Source organism: Pelophylax lessonae (genome assembly GCF_965119305.1).
Source record: "Pelophylax lessonae genome assembly, chromosome: 1".
NCBI classification, from domain to species: Eukaryota; Metazoa; Chordata; class Amphibia; order Anura; family Ranidae; genus Pelophylax; species Pelophylax lessonae.
In genome coordinates, this window is record NC_138768.1 from 373,678,499 (window position 1) to 373,699,649 (window position 21,151).

At 42.1% G+C, this 21,151-nt stretch overlaps 1 protein-coding gene across 1 annotated transcript in view; it reads right to left on the reverse strand.

The window, feature by feature from the left end:
* The window catches only part of LOC309543850 (zinc-regulated GTPase metalloprotein activator 1A-like), a 95,891-nt gene that overhangs the window by 33,208 nt on the left and 41,532 nt on the right, over positions 1-21,151 (reverse strand). Inside the window, exons 5-6 of the mRNA XM_082242996.1 lie at positions 13,332-13,391; positions 8,164-8,201 (exon numbers count right to left, since the gene is read on the reverse strand). Coding sequence (XP_082099122.1) covers positions 8,164-8,201; positions 13,332-13,391 — 98 coding nt within the window. The remainder of the gene's footprint in view (positions 1-8,163; positions 8,202-13,331; positions 13,392-21,151) is intronic.

A 21,151-nucleotide genomic window follows, 5' to 3' on the forward strand; every position in this document is an offset into this window, starting at 1 on the left:
GAAGGGGTTAACTTATTGGTGATCAAGGGGTTAAATGTATGCCCTTATGCTTACTGACGTGTGTGGGGGGAGGGGACTATGTGACACAGGCACAGATCGCAGGTTCAGCTATGCTGAATCCTGCAATCTGTCCTTGCCTGTCACATAGGAGATCCACCCGCTTTGTTTACACAAGCGGGCGGATTTCCTCACGCGATCCCCGACGATCGGAGAAGAACGGCGGTGATCACTGCCTCTCCTCCCTTGGCCCGACTCCCGCTGTGTCTGAATACAGCGGGAGTGAGCCTCCGGCGGCGCGTGCGCCGCTGAGAACGGGAGGAGTCCAGCGACGTAGGTCTACGTCGCTGAAGGACAACGAGCCACTTTTCCGCAGTACCCTCAACGTGAGCGGTCGGCAAGTGGTTAAACAAAATCTGTTGTTCATACAATCCGAGTTGTAGTAACTGGGTTGTTTAAGTTTTGTTATGATGTTTGATGTGTTTTGTTTATTAAAAGTTGAAACCAGTAATAAACGGCAGTGGCCTTATTTATCCAACTCAATGTCTGTTGTTGTTATTTATGGTTTTTATAATAAATTGTTGGTATTTTATTATTATTATACAACTATTCCGGCCTACCATCCCATAAAGCAAGCCACACATCATACAATTGTCATTCCTTAAACCACAGGTTGAAGGAAAGAAAATGTCTCAATTCCCTCCTGCTGCACTATTGTATTCTGACAGTGGGAGAATACAATGACCACTGCTGGCTGCTATAGTCACACTGAAAAAACAAACAGGCTGGTTGCACAGAAGTTGATAGATGGATCAACTTCAATACAAACAGCCTGCCCATAGAAGGAGTGAAATTCAGATGGTTCCTGCTGAACCAGACAAATTTCAATCAGTCTATGGCTGGCCTAACAGTTCACAGTGTAACATTGTTTGTGTCACAAAGGTCACAGAAAAATTGTTATCAGCATTGTGCCAAATCCTTAGACAGAACAACAGGGGATATTTGCTGTAAGCTGCTTGTGGTTAAGCGCTGGCCTTACTACCACCATAACCTACATTTGGTATTTATAAAAACGTTTAAAATCCAAGTAAGCTGGACTGTTTTTTGTATAAAAATTAAAGTGTGCATAATCATTAAAGCTAAGGCGACTGAGAAGAGATCATACAGTGTTCGATTTGGTAATCACTGTCACTGAACAGTGGCATCACGCAGAACTTTCCTGTAGCAGAAATTGTGAGGGGTATGTAAATAAGACTGTGCAGACAAATACAATCAAGACTTAAAGTGGAGTTCCACACAAACGTGGAACTTCTGCTGATCTGCTCCATCCCCCCCCCCCTCCGGTGCCACATTTGGCACCTTTCAGGGGGGAACGGGTACCTGTTTTTGACAGGTACCCTTCCCCTCGTCCGGGAGATAGCACTGCGGCACCATCCCTCAAAAGTTCAGCCCGCTCCTCCTTCCCCCGCCGCCAAGCCAATTTGAAAGCGCAGTGTGCTTCACGCATGCGCAGTAGGGAACCGGCTGTGAAGCCAAAAGGCTTCACGGCCGGTTTCCCTTACAATGAATGGAGGCAGCAGCACCCGGCAGGTGATCCAAAAATCGCCTAGGGTGCCGACATTGCGGGCTCCCTGGACAGGTATCTATTTATTAAAAGTCAGCAGCCACAGGATTTGTAGCTGCTGACTTTAATGTTTTTTTTCCCCAGCCCGAACACCGCTTTAAACCTGGTACATGCTATTTGGTTTTTTTTTTCATTCAACCTAGCGGGTTAAATGAAAAAGAACCGCCAGCTCCGGCCGGAGCCACTATATTAACTATGTGAAGTTAGTATAGCGATCTGCCCTGCTGAACTATTGTTTGCTGATCAGAAGTCGGTCGGCTGCTGGTTTTCCAGCATGCATGTCCGACGGATAACATACACATGGGCCGAACGTCAGCAGTTTTTTTTTTTTTTTTTTGTCTCCCGACATTTGGCCTGTGTGTACACAGCTTTAGGCTGGCCATACAATTTTCTTGTACAATTTTTCTTTAGATTTACCTTCAACTATGTAGTGCAAGGACCTGCATAATTGCATTCAAATTGAAAGTGTTTTGGTTTGACCTCATATTATATGGTTTTGGTAAATCTAAAGGACAATTGCACAAGAGAATTGTATACTTGTACCTAGTGGTCTGCACAGTCTTATTTACACACCCCTCATAGGTCTTATTTACACACCCCGCCAGCTTTAGACAATCAATAAGCAGCACTTGGTAACAGAACTGGTCAGACACATCCCTCTCTTCCATTGCAATATAAGGACCGTTAGAAGAAGAGTTGTAGCTGTTACCTATTTTTGGCAGCATAGAGCATTGGAGTGGAGAACAGGATGCAGAATACAAGTATTTGAAAGCATTACCAAGCAAAACTCATTCACTATTCATAACATGCAGGGTGCGCAGGAATATAAAATAAGAAGCCATACAAGTTCAAAAGGACTCCTTACATTAGGCTGTGTTTATCAAAAAAAAAAAAAGTGTGGGCTTAGAAAAAAAAAAATCTATACTCCCCTACCTGCTGCAGCATCAGACTGTCCCCTGCCAACTCGAACACCGAGAACTATACTGAACAAAATTATAGATGCAACACTTGTTTTTGCCCCCATTTTTCATGAGCTAAACTCAAAGATCTAAGAAAACAGGGATTCATCCATGAAGAGAACACCTCTCCAAAGTCAGTTACAACAACGAAGTGCAGTCAGGTCGAGATCCTGATTAAGATGACAAGCATGCAGATGAGCTTCCCTGAGACGGTTTCTGACAGTTTGTGCAGAAATGCTTTGGTTATGCAAACCGATTGTTGCAGCAGCTGTCCGGATGGCTGGTCTCAGATGATCTTGGAGATGAAAATGCTGGATGTGAAGGTCCTGGGCCGGTGTGATTACACATGGTCTGTGGTTGTGAGGCCGGTTGGATGTCCTGCCAAATTCTCTGAAACTCTTTTGGAGACGGCTTATGGGAGAGAAATGAACATTCAATTCATTGGCAACAGCTCTGGTGGACATTCCTGCAGTCAGCATGCCAATTGCACGCTTCCTCAAAACTTGCGACATCTGTGGCTTTGTGCTGTGTGATAAAACTGCACATTTTAGAGTGGCCTTTATTGTGACCGGCCTAAAGGCCCGTACACACTTGACAGAAATCTGACAAAATATCCTCCGATTTTTCTCTCTCATGCTCAGCGGTCATAACCATTTTTAGTTGACAGTGCATAATGTTCACGAAATTTCTCGTCCGGTTTTTTATTTTTTTTGGGACATTTGTTCCTAGACTTCTGGGTCCTCAGCAACTTCAGATAATGCGCGGTCTTTCTTATCCGATTTTTCAAGGACGTACTGCACACACATTAAACGAAAATTGGTCGTCTGGGGACGGACAATAAACATTTTGGTGTTTCTCCCTTCGTTTTGTTTAGTTGAAAATGTCGGCATCGGCTGCTGAAAGTTACACATTAGCCGAAAATCGTACGATTTTACCTCGGATGGGAATTTTCGGCAGATTTTCTACTAGTGTGTACCCCACTTAAGGCACACCTGTGCAATAGTCATGCTGTCCAATCAGCATCTTGATATGCCACACCTGTGAGGTGGATGGATTATCTCGGCAAAAGAGAAAGGCTCACTAAACACACAATACGAAAATAGGAAGGAAAATTTCGTCCGACGAACGATCTGCCCATTTTCGGACTGTTAGTATAGTGCTTTCTACAGCCGATTACGGATTTTCGGACGACAAAAACTGGATGTGCGGGCTATAAAATTTTTATCGTACGTCAACACAACGTCCGATTTTCATTTAATTAGCACAGTTTTCGTCCGAAAAAATCGTAAGAGCAAGACTAGGAATGCTCAGAAACGAAAGAGCACATACAAAACAATTTAACACGACATCACTTCTGAAGTAGAATTCTGTCGTACGGCAATTTTCATATGAAAGTAACCTCTTCACTTTCCACATGAGACTAGCATGCAACAAAAAACGGACGACAGATTGTTCGATAATCTGATCGTGTGTACGAGGCTTAAGGCTGGCTATACATGTTCAATTTTCTTGTACAATTTTCTGTTAGATTTACCACAAACCACATAATATGAGGTCAAAGCTAAACAACACTTTCACTTGTATCCAATTAGGCAGGCCTTTGTACTACATAGTTGAAGGTAAATTTCAAGAAAATTGTAAGAAAATTGTATAATGTATGGCCAGTCTAACACAGATTTAGAGAGATTTGTGAACAATATTGGAGAGAAATAGGTATTTTGTGTACATAGAAAAAGTCTTAGATCTTTGTTCAGTGTATGTGAGCGCATGACCACATCACTGTTCTCAGTCTGCTCAGAGAAGTGACCATCAGTCACCACTCTCCACTCTGCCTCTCCAGTGCTCACTGGAGCACCAGCCTTGGGAGGGGTGGGATCAGCTGGCTCAGGCTCCCAGTAGTGCCCGCTGCTGATCAGGCATCTGGGTGGATCCCAACAGTATTGAATCTTTTTAGAGCCTGGAGCGACTCTGACGTCAGCCAACAGTGGACTTTAGCAGGTGGTCCACTGATTCTGCATCACAGGAGAGAACAAGCAATATTTGGCCATACTTCTCTTTTAAGCAACTTTGAAAAAAGTATATACGTACAGTAGTTCTGTTTTTTAAAAAAAAAGGTTAAACTACAATAACACTTTACATAACTACTTGTTTCAAGGATACTTACAGTCTGTTTAAAAAAAAAAATAAACTACAATTCAACTACATGTTTAACAGCAAAGTATGTTCTATTTGGGGAACATATCATTTTCATTACCAACATTTCAAAAAGTTTTTTTAATAGCATTTCCCACGATTCCTGTTATTTATACATTTTATCCACTGCCAAAAAAAGCTGCTCAGTGTAAATGGTTTTGTGGTATTTTTCCAATGAAGTAAAAAAATTGTATATGTATACACTATGTAAGGAACAGACATTTCAGGACAAATGAGAAGACAACTGTCATGTCATTCTGTCCAATTATTCATCCATAAAAATAGAAAAAAAATCTGATTTCTGGGTGACATTCCCATTAGCGTGATAGGCCCTGATATCAATTACCTCTTCAGTTTCAATTTAGCAGTGTGGTCACAGAGCAGCGTTGCTTTCAGCGACCTATGCTGATCCAAGTCTGTGAAGCATGACACTCTTTAAATTGCTGCCTTTTGTTCTACTGTCACTGCTTGTATTAGCCAGAAACAAAGCCAGCGATATTCAGCTATTGAGGTCAAGGCTTGCAGGCGAGGGAATTGAACAAGCAAGCAAATCTACTGCAGGGAAGTGAAAAGTTACTTCTGTCTATCACAGACAGGCTTTCAAGACAACTACCGCGATGACAGGATTTCAATTTGGTGCTGATGGATCATTATAGAATCTGAAGGGTTTTAGCGGCCGACAAAGATGTTCAACTTTTGAAACTTATTTGCTATTTATATTGTTTTTCAGTATGTCATTATTTACCAAACAGCCATAGGAATCATTTTGTTTTCCATGTCACAGAAATGACAAAGAAAATGTATTTAAAGCGTGGTTAAGGTTTAGATGACGGATGCATGGGAAAGAAGGGAAAAGACAAAAATGCAGAGGTTAAATAATAAAAATAAAACTTTTATTTTAAACAAAGGGTTCTGCATTACATATTTAATAAAGAAAATGTTCCAGGTAGGTAGTGTGTGTTGGTTCCGCTTTTTTAAATTTTGAATAGCATGTTTGGGGGGAATAGAACCTCAATCATACTGAAAATCACCCTTAGGGCTCTTTCACACGGTCCGCCTCCGTAGGCGGATCCATGTTGCTCAGCAGGGATCGATCTGCCTATCCCCGCGGAGCCGGCGGATGACAGCTCCATCTCCGCTTGCAGTGCGGAGAGGGAGGTGTCACAGCCCCCACTGCTCTCTATGGGGGATCGGATGAGAGCGGACCACCTGTCCGCTCTCATCCGATCCGATCCCTGAACGGATGGAAAAATAGGGTTTCCATCCGTTCGGATTTCACGGACAGGATCGGATACGGATGGCAGCGGGTGTCAGCGGAGATGTCTCCGCTGACATCCGCTGCTCCATAGAGCTGCATGGAGGATCAGATCAGATCCGCCTAAAAAACTGACAGGCGGATCTGATCGGATCGCCCGTGTGAAAGAGCCCTTTCATTGAATCTACAATGGCATCAATTAGCAGACTTTTTTGTCATGCTAAAACACTTTATTAAGTTATGGTAATTTTACATACATGGCGTGAAAGCTAATATAAGTGCTTTGCTATAAATCAAACACTTTTAGGCCCCATTCACATAGGGGCGACGCTACTTCGCACCGCGCCGCGACCTCGGAGCGGCCGCCACGGACTTCATAACATTGAAGTCTATGGCGGTCGCCTCCTGGTCGCCCCAAAGAAGCTCCGGACCCTTTTTCTAAGTCGGAGCGACTTGTGTCGCTCCTATTAGAACGGGTCCGCAGCTTCCCTATGGGAGGCAACCTACGGCGACCTGTGAGGCGACCAGGTCGCCTCACAGGTCGCCTTAGTGTGAACAGGGGCTTAGGGTTTTTATTAACGAGTAAATTCCTTCAAAACATTTTTTCTTCAAATTGGAATAGGTAGAGAAGAACCTTTGTCAGTTTTTATTGCAGTCACTGTCCCCAATGGGGAAATTTCCCTCACATTCAGTCCTGTTACCACAAAAAAAAGTAACAAGTGACACCCAGAGACACAGACAGAAATAACGAAAAAAATGTGAAAGATTCCAACCCTTTCCCACTCTATTAAAAAAAATATTTTTATTGCCATCTTTATCCCCAATGGAGATTCTTTGCTTTTTTTTATGGCCATGACAACCACACAGGAAGTAAAATATATTCTCACCAATATGGACATAGGAATAAAATCTGAGAAACATTTTTTAGCCAAAACTATGTAGGTGTAAAAAAAAAAAAAAAAATTAACAACTGAAACTGTTTGGTGATCTACTAATGTCATCCAAATCACTTATCCCGATACTTAAAGTGGAGCTCCACCCAAAAAGGGAAGCTCCCCAGCCCCCCATCCAGCCCATTTAGAGTGCACCGCTCACATGCGCAGCAGGGAACCGGCTGTGCAGCCACAAGGCTTCACTGCTGGTTTCCCTTAGTGGAGATGGTGGTGGCAGCACCCAATAGCTGACTGAAAAATCGGCTCGGGTGAAGATACCGCTGGATTCCTGGACAGGTAAGTGTCCTAATAATAAGTCAACAGCTGCAGTATTTGTAGCTGCTGACTTCATTTTTTTCTGCAGGAGCCTGGAGCTCCTCTTTAAGTCAGAAATTCTATTCTGTTCTATGTGATCCCCTGTAGCAAGAAACCAGAAAGCTTCTCACACTTAAGAAAACAGTTCTGTTTCCTAAATTAAAATCTATGTTGTGCAATTTTTTTCCTCTTTGCTTTTCATATCGCCAAATTGATTCAACCTTCCAAGGAAGAACAAAATGTGACTGGTGGCTGTGAAAAACTTTTTACAGTAAACCTGTACTCCTAAAGGGGAGTTACCTGTAATGATTATCATCCAGTGAGCCAAGAGGCTGTAATCATCGCATACCTAACGTTTTTGGCTCAATAGTACATTAATATGTTTTACAAAGCATAAATAAGGACTGTGCAAAGAGATCAATATGGCTACAACTACCTTAAGTAAGGAATACAATAAACCTGGATGGCCAGTGGGACAACAGTCTCTGTTTTGTAAAGGAGTACATTTATTTTAAATTAGTTTAAGGGGAAAACACTCTTAGGCCAGCCATACACAGTTCAAATCTCGGCCAGTTCAGGAGGAAGCTGCCAAGATTCCAACCATTAATGGGCAGGCGGAATGTACCAAGTTGATCGATTTATCAACTTGGGTACAACCAGCCTGCTGGATTCGTTTGAGTTTATCGAAAGCGGCCGCTATAGCCGCTAGCGACAATCACTGCTGTCTTCTCCCAGAGGGGACGGCTTCCCCTGCCCAACCATCCATGGTTGCAAGAAAGAAATTTTCTCTGTGTATGGTTGGCCCTAATTCTTAGCAAATACCATCCTGGATTTCCAAGTTTCAAGTGTAAAATCAGCTACTACAAATAACCACCATATGCAACATACCAGCAACGCATACTTGGCATCAACCACTGATACAATGCCTGCAAAAAGCACAAACAGAAGAAAACCCTTTATTAGTAGTAAAATGATATAGTTAACATGCAAGTAAGCATCTTAAATGGAAGGTCTTCTACAGTGCCTTGCGAAAGTATTCGGCCTCCTTGAACTTTGCGTTCTTTTGCCACATTTCAGTCTTCAAACATAAAGATATAAAACTGTAATTTTTTTGTGAAGAATCAACAACAAGTAGGACACAATCATGAAGTGGAATGAAATTTATTGGATATTTCAAACTTTGTTAACAAACAAAAACTGAAAAATTGGCCGTGCAAAATTATTCAGCCCCTTTACTTTCAGTGCAGCAAACTCTCTCCAGAAGTTCAGTGAGGATCTCTGAATGATCCAATGTTGACCTAAATGACTAATGATGATAAATAGAATCCACCTGTGTGTAATCAAGTCTCTGTATAAATGCACCTGCACTGTGATAGTCTCAGAGGTCCGTTTAACCACTTAAGCCCCGGAAGATTTTACCCCCATTCCGACCAGGGGGTATTTTGCGATTCAGCACTGAGTGACTTTAACGGACAATTGCGCGGTCGTGCGACGCTGTACCTAAACGAATTTGGCGTCCTTTTTTTCCCACAAACAGAGCTTTCTTTTGGTGGTATTTGATCACCTGTGCGATTTTTTGATCACGCGCTATAAACAAAAAAAGAGCGTCAATTTTGCAAAAATAGCAATATTTTTCACATTTTTTTATATGAAATTCCCCAAAAAAAAAATTTAAAAATCAAAATTTTTTTACTTTTTCGGCCAATTTGTTTTATGCTACCTATATTTGGTAAAAAAAAATCGCAAAAAGCGTATTTTGATTGGTTTGCGCAAAAGTTATCGCGTTTACTAACAAAGGGAAAGATTTCTGTCATTTTTGTTGTTTTTTTTTTTAACGTGTAATGGCGGCGATCTGCGATTTTTTTTGCGGTACTGCGACATTGCGGTGGACAGATCGGACCCTTGACTGACATTTTTGACACTTTTGGGGTTACCAGTGACATTTCTACAGTAATCAGTGCTATATATATGCACTGTTACTGTAAAAATACACTGGTAGTGAAGGGGTTAACTTTATTTGGGAGGGAGGGGCTGTGTGTATCCCTAGGGGCGTGCTTTCTACTGTGATTGGCTGGGGCTTGAGCTGTATGGACACTGATCAACGGATCTACATACTAGATCCGAGTGATCAGTATCCTAACAGCAAGGAGAATGACAGGTGGCTTGTTTACACAAGCTGCCTGACATTCTCCCTCTCCCCCGCCGATCGCCGAGTGACCGGCGGACATCGGGTCCGCCGGTCACATGCGCGGGGGGGTCCGTGACCACGCGGGAGCGGGAGCGCGCCTCCGGGGGCGCGCGCTCGCTCCCTAGACCCTCACAAGCTAGTGACGTAGCCCTACGTCACTTTGCCTGTGAGGGGCTGACTGCCGACGTAGATCGGCGTTAGGCAGTCGGCAAGTGGTTAAAGCGCAGAGAGCATCATGAAGAACAAGAAACACACCAGGCAGGTCCGAGATACTGTTGTGGAGAAGTTTTGGATACAAAAAGATTTCCCAAGCCTTAAACATCCCAAGGAGCACTGTGCAAGTGATAATATTGAAATGGAAGGAGTATCAGACCACTGCAAATCTACAAAGACCTGGCCGTCCCTCTAAACTTTCAGCTCATACAAGGAGAAGACTGATCAGAGATGCAGCCAAGAGGCCCATGATCACTCTGGATGAACTGCAGAGATCTACAGCTGAGGTGGGAGACTGTCCATAGGACAACAATCAGTCGTATACTGCACAAATCTGGCCTTTATGGAAGAGTGGCAAGAAGAAAGCCCTTTCTTAAAGATATCCATAAAAAGTGTCATTTAAAGTTTGCCACAAGCCACCTGGGAGACACACCAAACATGTGGAAGAAGGTGCTCTGGTCAGATGAAACCAAAATCAAACTTTTTGGCAACAATGCAAAACGTTATGTTTGGCGTAAAAGCAACACAGCTCATCACCCTGAACACATCATCCCCACTGTCAAACATGGTGGTGGCAGCATCATGGCTTGGGCCTGCTTTTCTTCAGCAGAGACAGGGAAGATGGTTAAAATTGATGGGAAGATGGCTCGATGGATGGAGCCAAATACAGGACCATTCTGGAAGAAAACCTGATGGAGTCTGCAAAAGACCTGAGACTGGGGCGGAGATTTGTCTTCCAACAAGACAATGATCCAAAACATAAAGCAAAATCTACAATGGAATGGTTCACAAATAAACATATCCAGATGTTAGAATGGCCAAGTCAAAGTCCAGACCTGAATCCAATCGAGAATCTGTGGAAAGAACTGAAAACTGCTGTTCACAAACGCTCTCCATCCAACCTCACTGAGCTCGAGCTGTTTTGCAAGGAGGAATAGGCAAAAATTTCAGTCTCTCGATGTGCAAAACTGATAGAGACATGCCCCAAGTGACTTACAGCTGTAATCACAGCAAAAGGTGGCGCTACAAAGTATTAACTTAAGGGGGCTGAATAATTTTGCACGACCAATTTTTCAGTTTTTTATTTGTTAAAAAAGTTTGAAATATCCAATAAATTTCGTTCCACTTCATGATTGTGTCCCACTTGTTGTTGATTCTTCACAAAAAATTACAGTTTTATATCTTTATGTTTGAAGCCTGAAATGTGGCAAAAGGTCGAAAAATTCAAGGGGGGCGAATACTTTCGCAAGGCACTACAAAGACCCAAGGCCCACAAAGAAAATACAACCTGTATGCTTCTCAAGGTTTCATTTTCAGTTTTGACTGGAGTATTAATAGCCCACTTAATGAGTTATAAGCATGACACAGTCTTTGCTGCTAATGCCGCATTGGACGGTACTGCTCTGCCTTAAACCTAGCAACTATAACTCCTAATAGGATGCCTTTGCATTCTAGTTAGGTCACTCCTATGGCACGTTCCGGGTACTGCTGCCATGTTTACCAATGTATTTATGCATATACCATACCTGTAGGATCCCTCTAGAAGCTGGAAATCGCTGCAGTGGTCATAGCTAATGCAATGATCTCCACTAGCTTCCAAGTCCCGTAAGCGGCTGTCCTGCTGCATTCTGAACACAGGTTATTGGCCACTCAGCAAGGGCACCATTCAGAGCTTTCTTTGCATTTTCTCAATAAATGCAAAGCATTCTCTGGTTGTAGGAGATGGAGGCGCGGGCCGGCAGCATTACACTCTGCACCTTGTCCAGTCAGAGAATGCTATGGAATAATAGAGAAAGTGCAAGGGATTTTCTAAATGGCGTCAATACACCCTAGCTGACTTCTTGTGTTCACAGTGCAGCCACTCGGCACGGGACCCGGAAGCTAGTTGAGATCACTGAAGTAGGGGTGTCTACTGCAGTGATTTCCAGCTTCCAGAGAAGTTCCACAGGTGTGGTATATGCATACCGTAGTTACATTAGGGCAAACTGGAAAAATGTAACTATGTAAAAATATTCATACCTGGGCTTGATGAGAGAAATTTATATGTGTATGGCTAACCTAAAGGGAGAGTTTTTCTCCCAATGACCACCATAGTAAAGGTGTTTTTTTTATCCCCAGTGACCATCAAAGAAAGGTGGGGATCCTCTCAAGAAAGGAGGGGAACTTTTCCCAGTGACCACCAAAGTAAAGAGGATTTTTCCTCCCAGTGAAAACCGAATTAAAGTGGGGTCCTACTCCCAGTGACAACCAAGGGAAGGAGTTATTCTCCTAATAACAACATAGTAAAGAGAGGTCATTTTTCCAATAACCACCAGAACTTTTTTTTTTTTTCCAATGGCCATTAAGGTGAGGGGGTGACTAAACTGGATATAAATGTAAGGGAAATTATTTAACTGATCACCAATGTAAAGGGGGGGCTGCAATTTTCACAGTCTATGTACCTTTTCTGATTTTTTTTTTTATTTTATTATAGTTAATGATTATAACTGAAAATTATTTTATCATTTAGAGCAGGGAAGTGTTAAAAAAATAATTCAGCCTTGATGTCAAATATGCAAAGTATTTTTTAATGCTTTTAATTATTACAATGTCTACAACTTACCAATCACACCAATGTACAGTAAGATTGATATACGATTTTAAGAAGGGGTTTCCTGATGCCTGAATATTATTTTAAGAGTTCTTCGGTGGCAAAAAAGGCTGTGAAAGACTGGTGTATAGTGATGAGACCCTAACCCTTTCTCCCTGAACTGTCCTATAACACTCTGCATACTCCCAACTCCCATTGCACAAAAGTTTACAAAACTTTCTAGGGACAGAATGTAGCTTGTCTTGACTAAGCCCCATTTGACACGATCGGACCGATCAGGTCCACCTGTCTGTTTTTCAGGCAGACCTTATCATCACCCATTCTCTTCTATAGAGAGGCGGATGTCAGCAGAGATGTGCCCGCTAACACCCGTCTGTCATCCGATCCGACAAGATCCGCTTAAAACAGACGAATGGCGATACGTTTGCCATCCGTCCAGCGGGTATGATCAGATGGGATCTGATGAAAACGGACATGCTGTCCGTTTTCATCCGATCTCCCCATAGAGGAGAGCGGGACTCTGACAGGTCAATCTCTGCACAGTGAGCAGAGATGGACCTGTCATCCCCGTTCTCAGTGGGGATCAACATAGCGATCCCCGCTGACTTAGCAGAGTCCACCGAGCGGATCTGCCCTGTGTGAAAGGGGCCTTAGAACAGATTTTACCTTAACCATTTCCAGTCCGAGCAAATTCTGACATTTTTCACATACATGTACGAATCAGCATTTTTTTCTAGAAAATTACTTACAGCCCCCAAACATGATATATTTTCTAAAAGCAGAGGCCCTGAAGAATAAAATGGTGGTTGTTGCAATTTTTTATGTAGCACGCTATTTGTTCAGCCATTTATCAAAAGCAAATTTCCAGGAAAAAATACATTTAGATGAAATTTAGTGCACACAAAACACAATATAATACCCGTGAGATTGTTATTTAGGCTCATTAGTAATTCATTAGTGAACTAAAATTAAGGGTTTCAATACAGCATTCTAGCCCCTTACAGTACAGTATACTCATTTTACATAATTTCATGTCCGTTTACACCGCTTTCACTCTTTACTTACCATCCAGGTATATATCACTTCCCAGTTCAGCATCAACCCAAAACATAGAGGCCACAGCTCCTTAAAATAAAAAAGTTAATAAAGTATTATAAACCTCAGCATTTCAAAATTGTGCTCATTAGACAAAAGAAACATCAATCTGAAAATTTAAATATAGCATACTCTACAGTATATCAAGTTATTTTTAAATGCAACTTGGAAACTTAAATCAACAACAGGTTTATCTCTACAGATGCTACTTACAGAATACTATTCATAGAAAACCTAATTTGACACAAATCAACCTCAAATGGAGTACATCACATAGAATAAAAAAAACATTAACATTCCACTGGATGTTTCACTTAGGCTGGCCATAGACAGTTCAAAGCAGAACCGACCAAGATTCGAACCATGTATGGGCAGGTTGAATGTACCAAGTTGATCAATCGATGAGATTCCCACTAGCGGCTGGCATAGCTGCTAGCAATAATCACGGTCTTCTCCCGGCTGGGAGGGTGGGGGAAGCTGTACCTGCCAGGAAAAGACAGGGATTATTGCTGGTGTGGTTGCAGGAAAGAACTTTACTCCATCTATGGCTCACCCAATGTTGCAATTTAGCGTGACCGCAGTCACATTTACTCATCATAGTGAACCAGCTGACAGGTAATATTTGTAGGCTTAGAAAATGTACTTTTAGATGTGATGAGTTCATTATGTTAGCCTTTTTTTTTTAACCATGAGTTGCTAGAAAGAAATTTGCCTCATGTATGGCCTGCATAAACAGCCAAAACTGTTCTGGTATTGAATCATTAACCGGTTCCTTGTAAAAATAAGTCGCGCTATGATGTGATCAATGGAGATGTAAAGTCCATACAGTCCAAACATAAAGTAAAGATGTAATCCGGAACCAGGAACCCCAAAGGGTATAAGCTTACCAGATTGAGGTAAGGTAAAGGCGGTTTCTTTGGATAAACTTGTCACCTTGATAGTAGATCCAGGTCCACGTGAACAATTAGCTCAATGGTCACAGGATTATGGAAGTAAAGGTAAAAGCGCAATAGCGTAAAACCTTACAAACTAATTTGATTAAACACCCCAGTGTTCGTGAAAAATGAATTCTATTGTGTAAAAGAATAAACCTCCACCAATAAAATTGATCACTGATGACAGTGAATAAAAAAACATGCAAAAATTAAAATAATGATGGGTACCCCTTACCAGAGGTGATAGAGGTATAAACCAAATTTAGAACGTGTTATAGCTGAAGTAGCCTCTTACCGGACAACTTTAAAAGGAAGGCAAAAAGTGTGAGATTTGCGTGTTGAACCACCACCTTCTATGGCTAGATTCGCCTCTTACCATATGGAGTAAGGATTAAAGCAAAACGTGCAGATCACAATTCAGTGTGAACCCGGAGCCAATAATAAGATAAACCAATAGGGGTCGCCTCTTACCAAATACAAGTAATGTTGAGCCTGTATGGTGATCAAGCATCCAAGGACCCGACTCTCAAACTGGGGTGCTGATTTCCTCAAATGGCGGAGGTATTGTCTCTGTAACTGCAAATATAGTGGAGTAATGAATCCTCTATGTTCTATGAAAAAAATATTTTCCCTTTATTTTCTCTCACTAGATGATTTTGTTCCTCCCTTTCAGCATCAAGTTGCCATCCTGCCAGCATTCGTATAGACAATTCCCTCATTAGTTCTGGAATAGATAGGAGCTCTTCTGAATGCTGTCTGCTGTATCAGGAGGTCAGTTGTGAAATGGAGGATTTTAAGAAATATTTTTTTCATAGAACATAGAGGATTCATTACTCCACTATATTTGCAGTTACAGAGACAATACCTCCGCCATTTGAGGAAATCAGCACCCCAGTTTGAGAGTCGGGTCCTTGGATGCTTGATCACCATACAGGCTCAACATTACTTGTATTTGGTAAGAGGCGACCCCTATTGGTTTATCTTATTATTGGCTCCGGGTTCACACTGAATTGTGATCTGCACGTTTTGCTTTAATCCTTACTCCATATGGTAAGAGGCGAATCTAGCCATAGAAGGTGGTGGTTCAACACGCAAATCTCACACTTTTTGCCTTCCTTTTAAAGTTGTCTGGTAAGAGGCAACTTCAGCTATAACACGTTCTAAATTTGGTTTATACCTCTATCACCTCTGGTAAGGGGTACCCATCATTATTTTAATTTTTGCATGTTTTTTTATTCACTGTCATCAGTGATCAATTTTATTGGTGGAGGTTTATTCTTTTACACAATAGAATTCATTTTTCACGAACACTGGGGTGTTTAATCAAATTAGTTTGTAAGGTTTTACGCTATTGCGCTTTTACCTTTACTTCCATGATCCTGTGACCATTGAGCTAATTGTTCACGTGGACCTGGATCTACTATCAAGGTGACAAGTTTATCCAAAGAAACCGCCTTTACCTTACCTCAATCTGGTAAGCTTATACCCTTTGGGGTTCCTGGTTCCGGATTACATCTTTACTTTATGTTTGGACTGTATGGACTTTACATCTCCATTGATCACATCATAGCGCGACTTATTTTTACAATATTCTACAGGGTGTGGTCACACTAGAAGTTGCTGCTGTTTCACTGTACTTTTCCTTTAGCGCGGTTAACATCTTTACATTATTAACCGGTTCCTGCCTGACGTAAGGCATGACGACGCCCGGTGGGAACCTCTCACCGATCCACGCGGACGTTCATATATAATGCCGTTCTGGTTTGCGGGGCCGCGTAGCAGAGCGATCTGTCACCGGCTGTATGCGGTGGATGACTGATCACTGTACCGGCTTGCTGCCAGTACCATGTTACTGCTGTAACCAATCACAGCAGGTCACATGACAGTTTTGTATAGAAAGGATGGCTTGAAAGGAAGCCATGCATTGTATAATTGAGTTGCTAGCTGTGATTGGCCAATGTGATCACATGGTACAGACTTGGCCAATCACAGCCCATCTGTACCATGTGATTTGCTCTGACCAATTAGAGCTAATCAAAAACAAAAGAAACCGAATAAATCAATTTCATTCTGTAAATAGCTTGCATATAGCAATGTAATACACTGCTATATGCAAACAAAATGTGTAAAAAAAACAAAAACTGATCACTTCCCCAAAGAGGTACAATGTTACTATGGTAACATTATATTGCTTTGGTCAAAGTGTGTTAAAAAAAACGTAAAAAAAACCATGAAAAAAAAGAAAAAAGAAAAATATAATAAAAGAAATTTTTTTTAAAAAAAGTGAAAAACAAAATTATTATTCTTTTTGTACTGTCATCAGTGTCCTTGATCATAGCCACACCCATTATATGACGACTTCAGACAAAAAATGACCACTTCAAAAACCTTGCAATGCCTCTTACTAAATACCTTGGACTGTATACTTTTCCTGACATTTTTGGGCCTCGAGAAATGAGATAGGCCTGCAGTACATCAGAATTGATCAATTTTCTGATCTATACCATAGTTTGTGGACTCTATAACTTTCCTACAGACTAAGTGCCGGTTCACATATGTGCGGCTGCGGCGATCGCATATAATATTGGAGCGCACTGCTCCTTCATTATATGCGATCGGGTGTGCGGTGCGAATTCAGCCATACACTCTGTATGGCTAAATTCGCACTGCACCCGCAGCAAAGACGCACAGGACCCTTTTTTTGAGCCGCATCAGGATCGGATCGCACAGCGGTTCACACTTGTGCGATCTAATCCTGTGCGAACTGTAAGATCGCACTGCGATATGCGATCAAACTGGGGGTGTCGTTAAGATTACATTGACACCCCCAGCGTATCGCATGTGAACTGCCAAGGGTGCGTTTGCGATGCGGGAACAGGCTGCGAATTCGCAGCCTTCCCGCATCGCATAAGTGTGAACCGAGCCTAAATAATATACAATTGGGTTTATTTTCAACAAAGAAGTGTAGCAGAATATATTTTGGCCTCAAATTCCTGAAAATTATTTATTTGCAAACTTTTATAAACAGAAACAAAGAAAAACGTGGTCAGCAAAAAATAAAAAACCCAGTAAAAAAAACACCAAAAGAAAGCTCTATTTGTGTGGACACAATGATAAAAACTTAGTTTGGGTACAGCGTTGCATGACCGCGCAATTGTCAAAGTGCGACAGATGAAAGCTGAAAACTGGACTGAGCAGAAAGGGGGTAAAAGTGCCGATATTGAAGTGGTTAAGGGTGCATTCACACTTGCAAATGTACTCACACTGCGATTAGATGCGAGAGCCCTGATTGGCTGTGTCAATGATTCTATTCACTACAAGTTGCAAATTATACCTACACAAAATACATACAAGGACTCTTTAAATAAGATGAGTCAAATAAGCAGCAAGCAATAGATCTTGCATTTCCCTAAACAACCATCTAGCTTCAATTCACTTTCATCTGTTTACATGAATTCTCCTACTACTATAAACAGCAAGTCACTCACATTACCTAGATTATCATCAATGGAAAAGGCTTCTGTAAATCTCAGTTTTGAAAATCATCAGATGATGATATTTAACAATGTGAAAATTTACAAGCACATTGTCCTAATTAAAAGGGAATTCATGGGGCGGGGGGGGGGGGGGGGGGGATTTACTAATATTGGAGCGTGCAAAATCTGGTGCAGCTCTGCGTAGAAATCAATCAGCTTCCAGGCTTTATTGTCAAAGCCTAAGGCTCCTTTCACACGGCCGCTCCGCTGCTTTCCACGTGTCCGCAAATCATCCTATTTTTTTGCGGATGATTTGCGGACATAATGTAAGTGAATGGCACTGCGGATGTCAGCGGAATACCATCCGCTGACATCCGATTTTCCTCCTTTCAGTTCTGTTCCGTTTTTACGAACGGAACAGAACCCCATTTTTCCATCCGTGTAAAAAACGGAAAGGAAGGAAAATCGGATGTCAGCGGTGTCATCCGCTGACATCCGCTGACATCCGCAATGCCATATACTTACATTATGTCCGCATATCATCCGCAAACGGATGGGATGATATGCGGGCACACGGAGCGGATGACAGAAATGTCATCCGCTCCGTGGAAAAAAAAAAAAAAAAGTCCCGCAGCGGACTTAAGCAGCGGAGCGGCCGTGTGAAAGGAGCCTATCTGAACAAGCTGAAGTTAGAATCTGATTGGCTGCCATGCACAGCTGCACGAGATTTTGCACTCTCCAGTCTTAGTAAATCCCCCTCCCCTAGTGTTTGTAGTACTAAATCATTTTTATTAAAGTAATATTTCAACAAAATATCATATATACTGCTTGCAGCCAGCAGATGGAGAATGACACAAATTGTATTCTCTGTGAATTCTATTTCGTACAACTGTTGTGGTAACAAAAATCCTGAATTAGTCAGAGGAGAGAAACTACAAATGCATCTAAAAAAAATGAAAATATAAATCAAAAAGTTAATTTATTTCAGTAATTCAATTCAAAAAGTGAAACTCATATTTTATATATTCATTACATGCAGAGTGATATATTTCAAGCATTTCTTTCTTTTAATTTTGTTAAAAACGGCTAAAGAAAACCCAAAATTTGGTATCTCAGAAAATTAGAATATTGTGAAAAAGTTCAATATTGTAGACTCATGGTGTCACACTCTAATCAGCTAATTAACTCAAAATACCTGTAATGGTTTCCTGAGCCTTTAAATCGTCTCTCAGTTCAGTCGGTTACTCAATTATGGGGAAGACTGCTGACTTGACAGCTGTCCAGAAGACAGTCATTGATACCCTCTACAAGCAGGGTAATGCCCCGTACACACATGCAGATTATCTGAAGACTTTTGTCTTCAGATTTACCTTTTCTATGTAGTGCAAGGGCCTGCTGGATTGCAAACAAATTGAAAGTGTTTAGGTTTGACCTCATATTATATGGTTTTGGTAAGTCTACAGACAAAAGTCTTCAGATAATCTGCACGTGTGTACGGGGCATAAGTCACAAAAGAACATTGCTAAAAAAAAGCTGGCTGTTGAGTTCTGTATTGTAGCATATTCATGAAAAGTTGAGGACTGGAAGGAAAAAAGTAGTAGAAAAAGGTGCACAAGCAACAGGGATAACCGCAGCCTTGAGAGGATTGTGAAGCGAAGGCAATTTAGGAATTTGGGGGAGATTCACAAGGAGTGGACTATGGCTGGTGTCTGTGTTTTAAGAGCCACCACACACAGACGTATCCAGATCAAGGTCTAAAACTGTTGCATTCCTTGTGTCAAGCCACTCCTGAACCAGAGACAAAGACAATGTTAGCTGCATCTTACCTAGGCTAGGAAGAAAAAGGACTAGACTGTTGCTCAGTGGTACAAAGTCCTCTTTTCGGATGAAAGTAAATTTTGCATTTATTTGGAAAGGTCTCAGAGTCTGGAGGAAGAGTGGAGAAGCACATAATACAAGTTGCATGAGGTCCAGTGTGAAGTTTCCACAGTCAGTGATGATTTGGGGAGCCATGTCATCTGCTGGTGTTGGTCCACTGTGTTGTATCAAGTCCAAAGTCAGCACAGCCCTCTACCAGGAAATTCTAGAGCACTTCATGCTTCACTTTGCTGACCAGCTTTATGGAGATGCCAATTTAATTTTCCAGCAGTGCTTGGCACCTGCCCACACTGCCAAAAGTGCCAATACCTGGTTTAATGATCATGGTATAACTGTGCTTGATTGGCCAACAAACTTGCCTGACCTAAACCCCATAAAGAATATGTGAGGTATTGTCAAGAAGAAGATGAGGGACACCAGACCCAACAATGCAGACAAGCTGAAGGCCGTTATCAAAGCAACCTGGGCTTCCATAACACCTCAGCAGTGCCACAGGCTGATAGCCTCCATGCGACACTGCACTGATGCAGTAATTCATGCAAAAGGAGCCCCGATCAAGTACTGAGTGCATAATGGTACATGGACATCCTTTTCAGTAAGCCAACATTTCTGTATTAAAAATCCTTTTCTTTTTTTTTTGGTCTTATGTAATATTCTAGTTTTCTGAGATACTGAATTTTGGGTTTTCACTAGCTGTAAGCCATAATCATCAAAATTAAAAGAAAGAAATGCTTTAAATATATCACTCTGTTTGTAACGCATCTATATATTACATGTTTCACTTTTTTAATTGAGTTAACTTTTTGATATTCTAATTTTTTGAGATGCACCTGTATTTCCCTGATTCTAGGACAATATCCCCCCGGACAATATCCCCCGGACAATATCCCCCCTGGACAACATCCCCCCGGACAATATCCTCCCTGGACAATATCCCCCCCTAGACAATATCCCCCCTCTAACCCTAACCCTCACCCTATGTCCAGGGGGATGTTTTCTGGTGGGATATTGTCCCGGGGGAAATTGCCCGGGGGATGTTATCCCGGGGGGATATTATCCGGGGGGATGTTGTCCCGGGGGATAATGTCCGGGGGGATATTATCCGGGGGGATGTTGTCCCGGGGGGATTATGTCCAGGGGGATGTTTTCCGGGGGGATATTGTCCCAGGGGATAATGTCCGGGGGGATATTATCCGGGGGGATGTTGTCCCGGGGGGATGTTGTCCCGGGGGGATTATGTCCAGGGGGATGTTTTCCGGGGGGATATTGTCCCGGGGGATAATGTCCGGGGGGATATTATCCGGGGGGATGTTGTCCCGGGGGGGATTATGTCCAGGGGGATGTTTTCCGGGGGGATATTGTCCCAGGGGATAATGTCCGGGGGGATATTATCCGGGGGGATGTTGTCCCGGGGGGGATTATGTCCAGGGGGATGTTTTTCGGGGGGATATTGTCCCGGGGGATAATGTCCGGGGGGATGTTGTCCCGGGGGGGATTATGT